This window comes from Mobula hypostoma, chromosome 6 (genome assembly GCF_963921235.1).
Source record: "Mobula hypostoma chromosome 6, sMobHyp1.1, whole genome shotgun sequence".
In the NCBI taxonomy this organism is placed as follows: domain Eukaryota; kingdom Metazoa; phylum Chordata; class Chondrichthyes; order Myliobatiformes; family Myliobatidae; genus Mobula; species Mobula hypostoma.
The window spans coordinates 151,123,567-151,143,339 of NC_086102.1; the positions used below are offsets into that span (position 1 = coordinate 151,123,567).

Consider the following 19,773-nt stretch of genomic DNA (forward strand, 5'->3'; position numbering starts at 1 on the left):
AATAACTAGCACCATGGAAGATCTTAATGAAGCTGAGGAAATTTCCACTGAAAGTCTCAAACCAATCAATTGTGCATTAGAGGGTATAGATTTAATGATTTTAACAGCAATTTCTTGGTGCACAGTATTTGAAGTATATTATTGTATGACCAATTCATTGGATTTGAGTAGCCTATCAGACAGAATAATTTAAAGGGACTTTGTCTACATTAACATTATTATCAGGTACAATTAATGCTCATCGTCTCCAAATAAATCAACAACTTTAACTCAGATCCTTCCTATGAAGTTTCAGTGTTCAGTTGGATTCCCATTATAGCTGGAAGTTCTTGCATTGTTTTCAATTGTAACCCAAGCAATTCAGTTTTATGGATATTATTTCCCAATGGAAGTTGAATACATTCTTTTCTATGAGACAGTGATGTTGGCAATATTTCAATTAATTGGAATTTGTTCTTTCTTTAAGATGAAATATGATTTATTCCTGAACTGCAAACTAAAAAGTGGCTTAGAACTGTGGAGGTGCAACACACTGCAGGTCCTGAAATGTGGATAAAAAAAAAATTGCTGGAGGAACTCAGTATGCTCCTGTGAGGGAAAAAAAGTGCTCACTTTGGGTCAAGACCCTGCATCCAAACTAACAAGTTGTCAATCAGGACCCTGGAAACTGCATAAGGCTTCCTGAATCTGGTTCACCATTCAATTACAACATAATTTAATTATTTATACTCTGACTTTTAGTCAATCTAGATCTTAATTTTGCCTTTTTTTTGTGTTTTGTAACTTCAGTATTTTGATGCTGTGTACAAGTATTTATATCCAAATGAAGCCATTTCAGTGTTACTAGCAAACAACTGTTCTAAGTCGTTTACTGTTGAATTTAAAAGTGTACCACATATGCATGTGATAAACAGGGCATCTTCTTCTCCAGTTCTCTCCCAGGCAGTAGCAGCAGCTGGGCATCTATAGGCCACACGTTTGTTGATCTTTTGACCCTTCCCTGGTGAACTTAAATTTCTCATGAAAACATGTTATCTTCTTACTGAGTATTCCAACATCTGCTCTTCAAGCAGGCATCAGTTGATACAAGGCAGTTTATACACCCCAAGGGAGAGCAGCCAATTTAGTACAAATCAAAACCTAGACTGCTGGGGTCCATACAGAATTTCATAAGCTCCATGCAGGCATATAAAAAGATGTTGAATGAAATTTTAAAAAATGAGTCCACTTGCAACTCTTTCATACCAGTGGAAGTTTCACTGTATTAAAAATATCATAACTCTACACAAACTGAGAACTTATTCTAAATTAATTTCACATACAATTCACAGATGTCTTTCTATATCTGTCACCAGAAACAAATATACAGTAAACATTTAAGATGGCAAAATATATATTGATTTCATTGCAAGGTTTTGAATGCAGCAGGAGCAAGGATGTCTTTATACTACTACACAAGGCCTGTAGAGACCATACATGCACTATAATGTGCAGTTTATTTTCCCTACCCTTGCCATACAGAGTGCAGTGAAGGTTCCTGAGATAGCAGGACTGTTGAATGAGGAGATATATGGTTGACTAGTGCTGTTTCAGCTAGAGTTTAGAGAAATGAGAAGAGGTCTCACTGAAATTGACAAAAACTTTTGACAGAGATTAACAAGCCTAATGCAAGAAGGATGTTGAGGAGTCTCAAACCATGTCAGGATATAGAAACATAGAAAACCTACTGCACAATACAGGCCCTTCAGCCCACAATACCGTGCCAAACATGAACTTATTTAGAAACTAACTAAGGTTAGTTTCCCTTGTAGCCCTCTATTATTCTAAGGTCCATGTACCTATCAAGGAGTATTTTAAAAGCTCCTATTGTATCCGCCTCCACTACCATCACTGGCAGCCCATTCCACGCACTCACCACTCTCTGTGTAAAAAACTTACCCCTGACATCTCCTCTGTGACTACTTCCAAGCACCTTAAAACTGTGCCCTCTCGTGCAGCCTTGGGAAAAAGCCTCTGACTATCCACATGATCAATGCCTCTCATCATCTTATATACCTCTTTCAGGTCACCTTTCATCCTCTGCCGCTCCAAGGAGAAAAGGCTGAATTCATTCAACCTATTCTCATTAGGCATGCTCCCCAATCCAGGCAACACCCTGGTAGATCTCCTCTGCACCTTTTCTGTAGCTTCCACATCCTTCCTGTAGTGAGGTGACCAGAACTGAGCACAGTACTCCAAGTGGGGCCTGACCAGGGTCCTACATAGCTGTAACATTACCTCTCGGCTCTTAAACTCAATCCCATGGTTGATGAAGGCCAATGCATCATATTCCTTCTTAACCACAGAGTCAATCTGCGCAGCAGCTTTGACTGTCCTATGGACTCGGACCCAGAGATCCCTCTGATCTTCCACACTGCCAAGAGTCTCACCATATATATATCTATAAAATCCTCTACCACATAAGCCAGAGGAAGCCAAGTCAATGACTACATTTCATAAATAGATTTCTAGACAAAAAATGGCAAGAGGAGATTTGGGAAAATAGCAAAAATATTGACCATGATTGGATTGAACAGTGAAGCATCTCAAAAAGCCAGAGAGCCTGCTCAACTTTTATTTGTAATGAAATGTGTCTTTCTAAGGTTTTAAAAGGATATTAAGTCCTGGTCCAGACAATTTGGTAGCATTTATAAAATTAACTTAAATCAGAATTTTGCAGTAATTCTTCAAATAACTATTGGTGAGACACATAAATCAACACAGATGAAAAGAAAATAAAGATTGCAAGGCATCATTCCAGTTTCTCTAAATTCTTTTTCAATTTTTCAAAGCAATAAAGAACAAAATGATTATTTAGGTTAGAGGCACTAAAATTTTACTCATTCTGTATTATACAATTGAACATCTGATGTCCTATTGCAGAGCCCTTACCTCTTTGAGGTGTACAGCAAAGAGTCCATCTGTTTGCTTGCTCACAGACACACTAGTGATGTCCGTTACAGGAATTGTGGATTTGATCTGGCCTGTCTTTTGATCAGCAATGATGAAGTTGCTCTTGGTTAATAAGAAGATCCTCGGGGTTCCCTATATCAAACAAGGACAAATGTCATTAAATATGGAGTCACAAAGATCAAGACTTTAAAAACCATTAAGCTCAATGTGATTTTTGTATTAATTTTAATGCAGACTTGACACATGCTTATGATCAAATATTTGCTTTGGGGTACCAATTAACTGTGAAGACAAGTAATTGTGACCAAGTAATGGCGTGAATCAAGTCCTGCCTTAGAGATGACCTAGATCTATTCCAGTTTGTCCACAGTTTTAACAGGATATTAGCAGAAGTGATTTCTCCAGCTCTTCACTCTGCTTGACAACAGAAATGTGTATGTATGCTGTTGTTCAATGACTATAGCTCAGTGTTCAACCCAATTAACCCATCCAAACCCATCATCAGGCTTCAAAACTTGGGCTTCTGTATCTCCCTCTGCAACTGGATAGTCAACTTCCTCATCAGCAGACTTCAAGCCAGTCACCAACACAGGTACATCTTGAGGCTGTGCAATTTACCCTTGCCCTATTTTCTACACACAGATGACCTTGTGGCTAAGCACACCTTCAATGCCATCTTCAAATTCGCCAATGACACCACTGTTGTTGGTGGAATAACAGGTGCCAATGAGTCTGCTTACCAGAATGAGACAGGTCTTTCTTTTCAAATCTTTTTATTGTTATATTATACGGAAAAAATAACGTAAGTACATTGAAATAACAACACTTACAATGTCTCAAAAAAGACATTATCTTAAAGATTGAAAAAAAAATTGTGATAACAAAAAAAACCTACTAAGCAGAAAAGTGAGAGAAAAAAAAGAACCCATTAGGTATACAACCCCGGAGTCATGCGTCATACAAAAAGCTTCTAAAAATAAACATCAAACTGCCAGCAAGAAAAGAAAATATACTAAAAAATTTACAATTAGATCATGGAAAAATTATATCAATTAGCTCAAATGATAATAACGAGCAAATGAGCCTCATCTTTTCTCAAAATCAAATAAAGGTTCAAAGGTTCGACTTCTAATTTTCTCCAAATTAAGACATAGCATCACTTTGCATTAAAATAGACCTTGCTTTTTTAATTCTGGTTATGTTTTCCTGTTTTAAAGAAGTGCACAATTCATGTTTAATTTATGTTTTTTTTTCTTTTGAGGGCTATTTATATGATCCTATGTGTGTGTAATGCTGCTGCTGCACTCTTGCATATGAAAACACAACTTCGAACTATGTTTTGAGACTAGAATTTCTTTTAGGTATATTTGGCCCAGAATTTTAACAAGGAACTGGATGGTTTCCAGGTGTCCTGATTTGCATGGCACTGACAATCACAGCCACTCATCAAATGAAAGGATTTCTTTTGTCAGAGCACCCAGAGGCCACTCACAAATTTTAACTGGAGGTAGAAATACAATCCATATTTGCAGAATTGAAGTGTACATTTAAAGCCGCCAGTGACATGCTTACTCTCTGCAACTGAGAGTGCCAAATGACATTTCTTCCCAACTTTTCAATGCTTATAAGTGCAAAAAAATTCTCCTCCTACGTCTTATGGTCTTAAAAGAGTTAATTGTGTTATTTACCCTCCACTTCTCCCATCCTTTCTGGAGTGTGGTGATAATTCCTCTAATACATCACCATAGTGACTAGTCATAATATCCTAAGAAGGGCATGGAGTTAATATCCATGTACTTTTAGCTGATGTTCACTTAACAGTAATAGGAAACTTAATTTCTTTTATTCTAGGTCAGAGTCAAAGTCAAACTTATTGTCATAAGTATAAGTGTGCATAGGTGCAATGAAACACTTACTTGCAATAGCATCACAGGCACCCAGCATCAAATTCAAAGTTCAAGGTAAATTTATTATGAAACCGTAGATATGTCACCATATACAACCCTGAGATTCATTTTCAAATACGCAACATAGTATAAATGATACACCAAGACTCATTATGTCACCATCGTCCATGATCCATGAAGATGAACTGAATCATCATGGGTCAGGGTCAAGAATCAGATCTCACAATTCTACACCAACCAAAAATGAATCTCATATTCTATTTATCCACTCTATCACTTGACATCCTGCTTTTCCAATTAAAGTTGTGATCAGAATACAGATACTGTTGCTCAGAATTTTCTTGGAGCTCCAGAATTTACATTCACACAAGGTTTCTGCAGTTTGGTGTTATGGATCAGAAAGAGGCCCTTTCACGCATTTTGTCCATGTCAACCATCAAATGCTCATCAATATCCTTCCCTTTTACCAGCACAGTCTACAGTTTTCTGTGCCTTGGTGGTTCACATATTTGCATAATACATCTTAAATTTTGTAAGGCTCTCTGCCTCATCCACTTTTTTAGAGAGTGCTTTCCAAATTGCAACTTCACTCTGGACGAGAAAAGGTTTTTCCTTATATCTCCTCTAAGCCTCCTACTCCTCACTTCAATCCTCAGCTTTGGAGAAAAAAATTACTATTGTTTATTCAATGATGCCCTTCACAATTTTACATACCACTACCAGCTTTCCCCTCAGCCTTTTCCCACTTTAAAGAAAGCAAACACACAACTGAGGCACTTCATCCCAGGCAACATCCAAGTGAATCTCAGCAGGACCCTCTCCAGAGCACCACCCCGGAGAATTTTTTCAGCACCCTCAACCAGTGCAATCACACCTTCTCTGTACTTAGAAAATATATTGAGGCAGTACCTATTCATGAGATCATTTCAGGCTCACAGAATAGGATATGGCACATAGTGATTGTGTTAATTAATGAGTAATCTTGACACAAATTAAATCTATCACACTATCTAGTTAATTTATTTGTTACCTGAATAACCTGAAATGAAGAATCTAGTATCAGTAATGGTAACCAGCAAACTACTGCATTGTTATAAATAAACCACCTGTTTCACTGCTGACCACAGCAATAGAAATTCTCCTTCTATATCTGGTTTGACTTGTAAGTAGTTGACTTTAAACAGTTTTCCTCAATTAATATTGTACTGCTACTGTAGTCTACAGTGGTTTAAATAGGTCGCTTACCACAAACTTCTCAATGATAAATACTGGCCTTGACATTCAGTAAAGTGTAAACACAAAATTACATATAAAAAAAACCCCTCTCTTACCTTGCCATTAGCTCTGTTAATTTTGTTTACAACATCTGCCAGAAGTATCTTCTCTTCGACTGCACCATTTAGCTTCTGGTATTTGGGGTTCTTACTGATTTCCAGATAATCTCCTTGAAAAGGTTGTGGAACGCTGCAGTAGAAAATTCCAAAAATGAAATTCACTCTTTTACATATTGGTGTCATCACCTTCTTTTCAATTAACCAGAACATCAAATACTGGAGGAAAGTTTCACTGTCTAGTCAAAGAGTTCAAGAACGATAGACACAATTCCCTATGAATGCTCATCAAATTAATCAACAAGCAACAATATTCTTACCATTAATTCCTTTAATATTTTTAGTTATATCTTCCTCTATTTTGTTTCAGAAAATAAATATAAATAAATTCTTCTGATTAGCCAAATGCTTCTATGGCAAACTTGATGTGGTTTAAACTCTATTAAAGCCATTTGACCATTATCACTAAAGTGTAAGATTGGCACCTTCTCTCTGAGAGGCACCAACTTGCTGGATTCAGTTCCAGGTACAGGCAGAGGTATGGCACATTAACTGAGCAATTATTTTTAATGTACAAGTAGAAGTATTGATTAACTGCTTCATCATATTCCATCATCTCCTAATGCCTACACACATATGCACTTTCCACTGGAATTAAAATAAAAGGTTCTCTTCTCAAAATTGTAAGATTTTAAGACAGTAGGTAATGAAAGATTATTTCCAAGTATCGTGAATTGAGACATAAGGATTCACTTAATAAGTTTGTCTTCATATTGAAACCTGTTGGATTGATGAATGAATTATTATATAAGGTAAACAACAGGAATTCTGCAGATGCTGGAAATTCAAGCAACACACATTAAAGTTGCTGGTGAACGCAGCAGGCCAGGCAGCATCTGTAGGAAGAGGTGCAGTCGACATTTCAGTCCTGACGAAGGGTCTCGGCCTGAAACGTCGACTGCACCTCTTCCTACAGATGCTGCCTGGCCTGCTGCGTTCACCAGCAACTTTGATGTGTGTTGCTTGTTATTATATAAGGTCATACTTTTTAAGATCAAGTTGGGTAAGTATTTGAAAAATAAAGAATGCGAAGAAGTGTGAGGAAAGAGCAACAAAACAGATCCAGAGCAGAGCTTTACTTACTTCCAGATGATTATTGTAACTCTTGAATGAATTGCACAATATACTTACGTTAGATAATAGTCACGATGCTCATAGAAGTTTGCATGCATGACAATTCCAGTGTTCTAATTACTACCTTTCTTCAAATTAAAACGTATCTCTCTTTTTTTGGGTGTTAAGAATTTAATCAATAACACGGCCAAAATCAGGTCATCTAAAAGAGATGGATTAAACTTACACGACGGCTGACATCAGCTATTACCTGTTGGTGTACAAAGCCTTTTTGTCCTTGAAAAGCTCGCTTGCCTCAAGTTTCTCTTCAAAAGTGGCTTTCTTTTGGTCTGTGAACTGACCTCTGTATTTCTTGCACTGTAAACAATAACTGATTGTAAATATTGTTTAATTTCTTTCTACGTTATACTACGAACAGAGAGTAAACAATGTACTTCAACATGTATGCTGTCCAGCAAATCATGTGAGCTTGTGTTATTTTGCTCTTAATGACACCAGAATACCAAAATATAAATCAAACAGGCAAAGAGATTTTTAAAACATTACTCACAAAACATGTGGTATATTCAGTCTATATTGTACAATTAAGGTAAAATCTTTAATGTGGAATGTCTTGCATATAACCCTGTGATTTGTACTTTCCTATCTGTAACATCTGATGACGTTTGGCACAATGTTTTACAAAAAAGGCTTATCTTGAATCTTTCTAAATCATTAACTAATTCCTCTCAGCTTCAGAATGGGACATTCAGTTTGCAAGCCACTAGAAAACTGGTACCAGTGTATCAGGCATTCTTCATCATGCTGTCAATAAACAGTCACGCATTTGCACATACTGCAGAATCCATTGACAAGCATTACAGAAGAAGAAAATTTTTTCCTCAATCTCCTGGTTCAGGGATTCTGAAATCAAAGCAACTGTAGATCGGAATTCACTGTCAGGGGAATGGAATTTGGAAATTAGGATGGGTTTCATAATAAGGCTAGAAAAGGAGGAATTGGGGAAACAAGAGAATGTGGGAGACATTGCGAGAATGGTGATCGAGGAAATGAGGTAGTCAGGCAAGTGGGGAGGGGAGGAATGAATGGGCAGAGAATGGAGGCAATGGGGGTGGGATTTGACCAAATAAATCAAAGCAAGTGGAGTAAATGATAGGTTCAAGTGGGTGAGGTGGAGAAGGCAGGGGGAGAGGAAAAATGCACCAAAGTATTTAACTATGAATATCCAACAAATGTAATTTTGTTTTCTACCCTCCACAGATGGAAGATCCTCTTCAATTCTGTGTGTGTACTCTCCAGGAAAAGGTAAGGCCTCGCTGGCCAAGTCTTCTCAGTTGGGGACAGTGAAGGCAAGTTCTTTTTCAGATCCACAAAGTACTTCTGCATCTGGATTAATGCAATAGCAGTACATTCCAGTTAGTGACTGGTGACAAGTCAGGATTAGTAACTATTTTCTCTGAGGACATGGCCCTTTCACATACTGTTTTTCAAAACAGAATACATGTCAATGGAAAACAAATTTCTTTGCCAGCACTACAGCACTTTGCCTCCCAGATCAAGGAATGATGGTGACACGTGACGGTCTGCAGAGATAAAGCACTCTCGTTTCAGGATTTATGTGATATATGAGTCTGTGGTATGGTTGATCCAGTGATGTCAGTTATGTCTGGACTTCTACAACATGGTGACAACAATTGACTCTTTGCTCTTATTCCTACCCCCAATTACCCAATGTCTGAACACTTGAAAACTTCAGCATCTTGCCTTTTGGCATGGGACTGAATCCAGATTCCCGATTAGCCAAAATCCACATATCTGTGAATAACCTTTCCCTGACCTTCATGACATGGCACTTTAAATAGCTACTGCTTGAAATGGATTGTTGCAAATGAAAAAGACCAACAGACACAGAGGCTTTTAGGGCCCTTTCAGACCTATTAATGCACACTTAGATAACCATACACAGTATAAAAAACTGCATTTAAACACCATTTTATATGGGAAAGCCATATCATTGATTCTAAACATCTATAGTTGTGCCATTAATTCCTGTCTTTACCGACATTTTCCTCTTATTAAGAATGGGGTCATACTTTCAGTGTAATTTATTTGAGAGTTGTGGACACAGCGCAACATATCACAGAAACCAGTCTCCCCTCTAGGGATCCTGTCTATGATTCTTGCTAGGACAGTAAAGCAGCCAGCATAATCAAACCCCCCCCCCCCCCGGACATTCTCTCTTCTGTCCTCTAACCATCAGTCAAAGGATACAAAAGCCAGAAAGCATGCATCACCAGGGTCAAGTACAGATTCTATCCCACTGTCATCAGACTCTTGAACAGACCTCTTGTGCAATACAATGGACCCTTGCCCTCACAATCTACCTCATTATGATCTTACATTTTATTGTTTACCTGCACTGCATGTTTTTCAGTAGCTGCCACACTTTATTCTCCATTGTTTTACCTTATTCTAGCTGAGTGCACTGTGTAATGATTTAAACTGTGTAAACTGTATGCAAGACAAGCTTTTCACTGATTCTTGGTACGTGTGGCTATAGTATACCATTGCCGATTTTTACATTTAGTTTAGTTTTCAGAGTAGCCTGGAATGCTTAATATCTACCTGAAAAGGTAGGCAGGACCACAGTTTAACACCTTCTGGAGTCAAGGCAAAGTGCTGGTTTGCCTTGATATAAGTGCTTAATAACTACTTCAGAGTTTTACTAAGTAGCGCTGACCTTGAGGGGAAAGTGCTATCAGTCTAGGTTGACTCACACAAAATGGTGGAATCAAAGAACCCATTTCCTCTCTAGCATCAAGAATAGAACATCTGAAACTGGATATTAACTGTGTCAAGTACAAATTCGGATAGGTTTCTATTTATAGATATGTATTGTTTTTCTCCTAATGGTACAACTAATATTAGCTTAATACATTTATTAGATTAATCTTAGCTTCTAGATGATAAAATTACAATTCTGTTTCACTCAACGGTTATTTGCTGTTCGTAAATGATTATTACTTCTAAATATTGCATTTTCTTGCCATATGCCAGAGGTCATGAATAAGCCTTTAAACTTGATAAGCCAATAAGCTTTTAAATCACATAGCAATTAGATATACAATTTTTTTTATCAACTTACAATTCTTTGAATGGTAAAATTATAGATTTTCCTGCCTGCGTTTGCACGAAAGAACTTTCTATATTCTCTGCGTACCTATGGAAAGAGAGGAAATAGGCAGATAGGCAATTAATACCAGTGTTTTTTTTAAAGTTTGTTTGTGAACTACCATCATATCTGTGACAATTAAGAGCAATTTCCTCAAGGGATCTACCATTGACAGGAACAGTTGAATTCAGGAATCACTTGGATAATATTTAGGAATCTTAAAATCAATTTAATTTCACCACAAAAATATCAAAATCAGTATTACTCAAAGAATAAAACTTGCGTTGCAACAGACACATGTAAACATACAATCTGCCAATGGAAATGTTAGCAAAGGATTAGGTACCAACAGCAGGTTAGTGCACTGGTTTTCAGAATATTGCAAAACTATGGCTCACAGGTAAATATGTATACTCACAGCTGTTCAAAGTATAATTATTACTCTTTATAACATAAATTTAATGGCTTTAACATCATCCTAAAGATTAGAAATAGGAAGACTCAAGAAACTTGCTAGTTCGAAAGCAGAATTTACAAAGTGTGTATCCCAGCTTCTAGTGATGCATTTGAATATTAGCCTCTTTTCTGAGTTCAAGCAAGTTGCAGTTGAATCATGTGAACGTCTAGGAATGCAACTGATGAATCTTTCTTGATTTCTGTGAATTTGATTGAGATAACGTTCATAGATGTTCCATCCAAGTCTATCGAGTGTGGTTTTGCTTCAGATCACAAGATGCATTTACCTTGCAATTGGCAAAAATGATGTGCATAGGCTTGAATCCACAAGAAAACCCCGATTTCTTTAGCACGAGTATACAGTGAATAGAAGGATAAAAGTGCAATTGTCTATCCTTCTAGTCACATCCCATCTGGCATTCATTATTAAGAGCATTCCAAGTTCTACTTTATGTTGTGAAAAATCCCAGCTAATCTTTTCCCCAGATTTTTCTTTATCCTGTTAGGACTATGTCTCACAACACTTAACCTGGAAATCAGACTTGGTATGGAGTTATGAGCTTGTTAGGTGTATTAGAAAGTACAGATACAGCTTTTTGGGGAGTAGGGAAAGGATAGTAAAGTTAAGTCCTAATGCAGTTTTCCAAGTAAGCCTATGTCCTGAAGTATATATGTTACTGGAGCAAGAGTGTGTCATTTGCGCTCCAGGCCTTCATTATTCAATAAGATCACCATCCAATAAGACGTCCATTATTAAGGACCCCCAACGCCCAGGGTATGCCTTTTTATCACTGTTACCATCAGGTAGGAGATACAGAAACCTGAAGGCACACACTCAGCAATTCAGGAACAGCTTCTTCCCCTCTGCCATATGATTCCCAATTGGACATTAAACCTGTGAACACTACCTCACTTTTTAAAAATATATATTATTTCTGTTTTTGCACTACTTTAAAACTATTCAATATATTATTGTAATTGATTTACTTATTTATTTATTGTACTTTCTATTTTATCATCTATTGCATTGAACAGCAGCTGCTAAGTTAACAAATTTCACGACAAATGCCAGTGATAATAAACCTGATAGTGATTCAGACTCTGATTCTGAAGACCCTGGCTTATCTTCTCCAGAGACTCCATATTTCCTTAATATTTAGAAATCTATCCATCATACTCAATGACTAAGCCTGCATGGTTCTCATGAGGAGAGAATTCCAGAGATTCTATACTCTGAGTGAAGAATCATCCAGAATGTCTTTAATGATTATCTCCTTAATTTGCAGATACTTCATTCAAGGGATATATCATTCTTGTTCCACCATGAGAGGTTCTGTAATAATTTGGTTTGTTTCAATGAGACAACCCCTGTTTCCAAATTCAAGACTCTGTCTGCTTAATCATTTGTCATAGCTCAAACTCTTCATCCCTGTAATTAATTAGGTAAAGATTTGTTGTACTCCCTCTGTCCCAAATATATCCTTCCTTAATTAGGGAAACCAGATTTTTGCTCAAAAAATCAGTAACATTAATATCACTCCCTACGTAATTCCATAAAACATCTTCAGTCTTGTACTCCAGTACTCTTGCAATAATAGACAACATTTGCTTTTCAAGTTATTTGCAGTACCTGTATAACTTAGTGATCTGTATTAAGAATACCCAAGTCCCATTGAACAGCAACACCTTTCATTCTCTGAACATTTAAAAATACTTTGCACTGGGCACTTTAAACCTTGAGCTTAAATTTAGAAAGGAGGAATAAAAATGTGTTAAGTTATCTTGCTTTCCTGTGAACATACATCCTTTTTCCACTGACGTGCGCTATCACACAGCAGGAATCACTAAGTGCTCAGTCAGGAATGCTGTAGCAATTACAGCATTAAGTGATGTGCCGTGGGTTTGAATCTGTGATACCCCCATTGTGAGTTTATCATTTTAATGATGTCACTGCGGTTCATCGCTTCACAAGCCCTTGCATACTTTCCCATTGGAAGGACAAAGAAACAATCATCTCCTGACAATGTTAACTAGAGTTCGGGTCTAATGTTTCTTTCATGTAGCATGTTGCCCATCCAATGATCTGGCTTTGTCATCATAGCAAAGGACGAAGAGTTGTAAGAGCACTAAAGGAGCACATATGACATATTGATGAAGGGATAACAGGCTGTAGGTTGCCACAGAGTTGTCGATGACCATAGAGTCATACCTCTGATCTAACTGATGCTAACAATTAACCTTACGACCAAAGCCTGAGGATGTAAATGTTGCATTAGCTCTCACTTGACATTTAAAACTCACTATAGTCTTTCAAATCAGCAGCAATAGCTATTATGTTGTGAATAATTGCAAAAGATACTATTTCCCTAAAAAGTTACATTAACAATCAAGTTAAAGATGACACTGTTTTCTTTGTACCCCACAAAATCTTAAGCCAATAGTGTAACATAACCGTGCACTAATGTTCTTCATGGTTTGTGGTGCTGCGTACTGAAAAGCCCTTGAGATGGGCCTGGTTACAAGATTTTAGGGCAAATTACCCATCAGCTAAGTCTACAAATATCCTTTTAAAGCTAACTGCAGAAATAGATGGTTGTGGACTCTTGTGCTGAAGCTTAAAAGAAAATATCACCACAGAATCACCACAGAATATTTGTAATCTCATACAGCAAGCCTCAGATAAATTTTTGATCAGGAATATCTCCAATTAGCTAAGCATGAAGCTGAATGAAATTAGCAAATTTGAAGGAGTTAAGTTTATCCAAAAGTGTACACGTGTATGTTGGGCAGAGAAATATTTATGAGGTACTTGAAAATCTTAAAAACTAGAGGCACTGTAAATCTAAAATAAAAATAGAGAATGTTTTAATATTCAGCAAATCAGGCTGCATCTGTGGAAGAGAAACAAAGATGCATGTTTCAGGTTGAAGAATCTTGATCAGAATGATTCTGTTCCATAGATGTGGCCTGACCTGCTGAGTATTTTCCATTCTTTCCGTTTTTCCATTCTGGATTATCCCTAGCTATGTACTTTTGACACAGTAAAAATACAAGAGTGAGAGTTATGTGAGACAACTGGTGTGGATGACATTTGTTTACTAACTAGTTAAATAGTGACTGTTCACTTGGGTTTGAGTGCCAATTTCAATAAACTCCAACTGTGACAAGACGCAGGTGTGTCACTGGTAAAGAGAAAAGCTTTAAACTAACTTCAATAAAACTTTGCTGGCTTCAGTTAAAGAAATTGACAAAACAAATTTTACTGGAGTTACTGACTTACGTTAGTAGAAGTCTGGAATGATCAGGATTAGTGATTAATACAGTTTTCATCAGGATCAAATTTATAGGGAGATTGAATGGGGAAATACCTTCAGTCCAAGCCAATAAGCCCAAATGACAGCAACCGCATGTTTACGCCTGGCCTCCTCCTTCAGGCGTTTCAATTCTCTCCGTGCCTAGAAGGTCGCACATAATGGATGAAGAGATGGATTGGTAGGAATAAAAGCGAAGCAGATAAATAGAAAAGGATTGCTCCCAAAAGTCAGTGAAAGAAAATGAATTAAATCTGGAAAGCATGCCACATGAGCAGGTTTAAATGTCCACACACAAACAAGGTTGTGGAATAATCAACAGAAAATACTGTATATTAAACACCACAATGTAAAGTTCAATTACAGAATATTCTTCTCTGGAATTCCATAACAACAGCTAGACTAAACTCGACATCTATATATCTAGCAACACACATAAAAATTGCTGGTGAACGCAGCAGACCAGGCAGCATCTCTAGGAAGAGGTACAGTCGACGTTTCGGACCGAGACCTTTCGTCAGGACTAACTGAAAGAAGAGATAGTAAGAGATTTGAAAGTGGGAGGGAGAGGAAGATAGGAGAATTCAGCCTGGCCTGCTGTGTTCACCAGCAATTTTTATATGTGTTGCTTGAAATTCAATAACACATATAAATCTGCAGATTTCCCCGTGTTTGCATCTGTATATCTATGTGTTTTGTTATTGGTCAGTTAGAAGTCTAAGTGTGAAACATATTACAATTTGAAAATCAAAGTTCAGGGATCCATTTATGCAGAAATCCTGTGGGAATTTAACTTGCTAAAACGATTTTACCTGTTCAGTAGTAAACTTCTCAATTGGACCAGGTTTTTATTGAATGCTCCTTGTAAGATTATCAAGGAGCCAAATGGGAACCACACCTGCCAGAAGTACCTCTCCTTCTCAGATTTCATTGAACCAGATCAACTGGCTTTGACAATCAGATCTCCAACAAAGAGTTGGATTGGTTTTGGACAACTATCTCCAAATGAGCATTGTCTTCACTCCTGAAGATCTCATTCTTTCAATTACTCATTTACTCTCACCTCTTCATCTGCTAAATAACATTTTTCTTTGAGACTGACAACTTGGATCTTGTGCCATGTCTTTCTGTAAATGGCAATGGCAAATGCTACTTAAAGTGTATTAGTACACAGGAACTTGAGCTGACCATTCAGTTCCAGGATCTGTTCTGTGCACAGTGGACTTTTCCTCCTTCCTTCTAAATTCACCATCCACCTGGACATATCTTCATATCCCTTAAGATTACACTGCAAAGTGCCGGGGTGACACTGGCCATCTCAATTTCTCCATAGTTTACTTACACTCCTTTCCTCCTCCAAACCTGCACCAGTCTGCACATTAAGACCAAAATTATCATACATGTTGACTCTAGTGTATTTAATATTCAGTAATATTGTAAATAGATTGTTTGATTAAGCATTGTTTGTGGTTTACATAATTTATTACGGGTTATATGTAAAAGTATGTGAATGGCATATGTCATTATGTAACCATGTCAGAAGTGCACTAAAGTAAAACTAAATATACACCCGCTATCCCTGGCTCCCTTGATTTTCTTTCAATTGGTTTTATGTTTTGGAGTTACAATCCAAGAGATTTTTGCTTCTTCCCAACAGAGACTTAACCAGTCCCCCTCCACCACCACTCTTTACTTGACTGAACTTGTTCATATTGAACAATTTCTCCTTTAACTCCATTTAGCTCACCTATCTAAGGTGTATAACAATGAGAACATGCACAAGTTCAATCTATCTCTTTCTCTTTGTTTCAGGCCCCTTCCCTGACCTCTGTCTGGTTCATCAATCATCACGATGGTGATGGTTCCTGCTGTCATACAGAATGCGAAGGTTTTCTCATCTTCACCATCAGAAGCTTCCCAGAAGCAAAGTTTATTGACAATGCATAAGGGAAGTGCAAAAGGTGATGTTTCTGGTGCTGGTATCATACTGGAAAGGTTTTGTTGAAAGAGGGTGGAAGCTGAGGACAAGGAGAAAGATATGGTAATTCTGGGTTGGGAGAAGAGGCAAGGAGAGCAAAACCACTGGAGATACAACAGATGTATTTCAGAACCTATCACAATCCAGGGACTTAAACATTCCACTGAGGTGTAACAGTGACTCACTTGTAGCACTTAGTTTAGCATAATGTGTTTGTTGCTCTTCATATAGTCTACTTTGGGCAATCTAAATCAAATTAGAGAACGGCTTTGCAGAATACATCTGTTCAATATACTAGGGTGATGCTGAAATTTCTGTTGCCTGTTGGTAATTCTCCATCTTACTCCACTCTGGTCTTGCTAACTCAGTTTCCGACATTTCTTGGACAAAGTTGACACACGTTCAAACAGCACCACATTTTCTAACAAGGTATATTGCAGCCTTCTAGGCTCAAAACTGTATTTAACTATTTCAATTAGTCAGCCTTCCCAGTCTCATGATTGTTACTTTATTGAATATTCATCAGTCATTGGCTAGTTTTGCCACTAGCTATTTGTCATTTAAAAGAGCTAAGCAAGAAGAAAACTTCAAAACTTCCTTCCCAACCTTGCTGTTACAATGCAGGTAGAAAGAAAAATTGCTTCAATTTAATTCATTCAAAATACTGCACAAACAATAATTCCTTAGGTTCCTTAAATGTTTCAAAGGAAATGTGGGCATGAGAATTCTAACTATAGTTACAGATAAATCACCCTTTCCGCACGACTTTTTACAGTGATGAAACACTTATCTCTAACTCTTTTCTATCAGTTAGGATATAGGTTTTGATGGAGAAGATGTGTAAAATTAAACAGTATACTGATTGATAGATTGTTATCTAGCTCAAGTGGAAAATGTCACAAGTTCTACTCATTCCATTACTTGCAAAAATGTACTTAATTATCTCCCAGGGCATGGAACACAGAAAAACTAAGTCTCTGAGGTATTCCAGATTGTGAAAGGTTTCTTGACATAATTCCTCAGCCATAGTTAAGTATCATGCCCAGGCCTTGAATGTCATGGAACATTAAAACATGGGACATTCTAATAATAGATTTTTTACTTGGAGGAAAGGAATTTCTCTTCAGCTGTGTTAATCTGCACTATAATTATGTATATTTGTACATAAATAAACCAACAATGTCACACAACTGAGTCTGCTTGGGTATAAAATTAAAGTTCTGACCCTACCCAAGTATGTGCATTCTTCTCCATATCTATCCCAGACATTGACGTAAACTTGGCAGTCTCAAATATATTATACTCACCCTTACTACATTAGGTTCTCTATAGTGTTAGTACAGAGCAACCTAAACTCAAATGTATCATCAGAGAGCAAACAAAGACAACTGGAACCCGAGGTCCCATGAGGCTTTGATTGGGTAACCAGGCAAAGATTTGGAGAGAAGTAGTGCAATGTTGAAATCTTCTATTGCCACCCCTTCCCTGCTGCAACCTCAAACTCTTCTCTCAGTCCTCTGCAAACTTAGCACCTCCCCTCCCTCTCTGCACCATACATATAACCATACAGATTATTACTATGCACATGTGCCATGATTTGTACAACAGAGGACAGGGTGAATTCTTCTTCCAACCCTTTTTAACTTCCCTTTTCCTTTTGAAGGCTTGGCTAAGTCTTGTTGACCATTGCAAATAATTAACTTCACTGAGGAAGTATGCAAAATTACTTTCTTTCACATGCAGGATAGCAACTATTGTTGACCAAAGTACTACCCAGCTGGGTAACACAATTATCTATGTGAATTATGAATGCTAAGTAACATTTCACAGTTAAAGTAACATCTGACCTTGAAACAATAATGGTAGTTAGTAAGTCGCAGTGATCTTTCATCGCACAAAATGCAGTTTTCAAGTTAACACATCACATGCTGCATTATACAATGGCATGCAGCAGATTATTGCATTAGCAATCTAACATTTCTGAAAGGGGATATTGCTGGTTTCATCATGCTTTTCTCATGAGCACAGAATATATTAATAGTTAAGAGTGAAAGACAGAGGGGTGTGAAGGATAAACGTTGCAGAGATGAGGGCTGATGTTGTGAAATACCTCGTATCCAAGCCAGTAAGCCCAAATAACAGCAATAGCGTTTTTATGCTTAGCCGCCTCCTTCAGTTGCCTCAGATCCTTTCGGGCCTGAATAGTTATTACAAAGAAAGGTAGCAGAGGGGAGAAAATGGAAGCAGTACAAGAGAAATTAGCTGAAGCCAAGAGTAAACAATTTCTTTCAAATAAATATTGAACAATTACGTGAAAAGAATGAGCTTCTTCCATGGAGAGACGGACACATTAAAGTTGCTTCAGTTTGAAGTGGTCAGGGAATGAAATGAGTTTTAATAGTCCGTAGGTAACCCAGCAGGAAATAGCAACTCTTCATACCTGAGTTCCTCGCCAATAGGCTGCAATTGTTGTAGCCGACTCTTCACAACGCTTCTGGTGTTTTAGTTCCCGCAAAAGTTTGCGTGCCTATAGTGGGGAAGTGGAGGGTGTGCGTAGAGGAAAAGGAAACAAATATAAAGTAGAATCCATCCTTTTTGTAGAGAAGATATCTTCCCCTTAACGTGGCTGCACATCGTCTGTAGTATCTCATTGAGCCCAGATAGCGGCACCATTCGCTTTTCCACCACCCTGATTATGTTGCTACGTGCTTGGCTGGAAATCACTGAGTTGCTGAGCACAGAAACAAGTCCTTTGCTGCAACTTGCCCATGCTGACTGTGATGTCTATCTATGATAATCCCTTTCAACCATATTAGGTCCCTATGCCTGTCCTCCTTTCTTATCCAAGTACCTGTCCAAATGCCTTTTAAACATTCCAATCGTATCTGCCTTTTCTATTTTCCCTAGTATGGCATTCTACATAATCACTACCCTCTGTGTGGAAAAACTTCCCCCTTAAAATGCCTTTAGGTTTCTCCCCTCTCATCTTAAACCTATGTCCTCTAGTTTTAATCATACAAACTTCAATAAGGCCATCCTTCTCCCTCCCACAGTCTTATAAGAACAAACACATCCTATCAAATCTTTCCTTGTAGCCAAAGTCCTGCAATTCAAGAAACACCATGGTGATTCTCATCTACGCTCTTTGGCTGCCACTTCTTTCCTGTAGTTGAGGGCAATCAGAACTGTGCATCATCATGTGTAGCCTCATCACAGAACACAGAACAGTACAGTACAGGAACCAATCCTACCACCGACAACATCTGCTCCAACCATGACATCAGTCTAATCCCATGTGCCTGCTCACAATCTGTATCCTTCTATTCACTGCTTGTTAGTGAGGCTGTCTAAATGCCTCTTAAACATTGCAACCATATCTGCTTCTACCACTTCCCCTGGCAGCAAATATCATGCACCCACCCTGTGTAAATAAAACCTTGCCTTTCAAATCTCCTTAAAACTTTCTCTCTCACACCTTAAAATTATACCATCTGGTATTCGGCATTCGACCCTAGGGAAAAAAGATAATCTA

The 19,773-nt window shown here is 37.7% G+C and overlaps 1 protein-coding gene across 3 annotated transcripts in view; it reads right to left on the minus strand.

The window, feature by feature from the left end:
- The window catches only part of myo1b (myosin IB), a 275,743-nt gene that overhangs the window by 12,509 nt on the left and 243,461 nt on the right, over positions 1–19,773 (minus strand). The window contains exons 22-29 of one of the 3 annotated variants that reach the window (XM_063051970.1): positions 18,682–18,768; positions 18,352–18,438; positions 14,321–14,407; positions 10,470–10,544; positions 8,576–8,710; positions 7,575–7,681; positions 6,191–6,323; positions 2,932–3,084 (exon numbers count right to left, since the gene is read on the minus strand). In XM_063051970.1, coding sequence (XP_062908040.1) covers positions 2,932–3,084; positions 6,191–6,323; positions 7,575–7,681; positions 8,576–8,710; positions 10,470–10,544; positions 14,321–14,407; positions 18,352–18,438; positions 18,682–18,768 — 864 coding nt within the window. The remainder of the gene's footprint in view (positions 1–2,931; positions 3,085–6,190; positions 6,324–7,574; positions 7,682–8,575; positions 8,711–10,469; positions 10,545–14,320; positions 14,408–18,351; positions 18,439–18,681; positions 18,769–19,773) is intronic. The other 2 variants (XM_063051968.1, XM_063051969.1) reach the window with 2 other exon arrangements.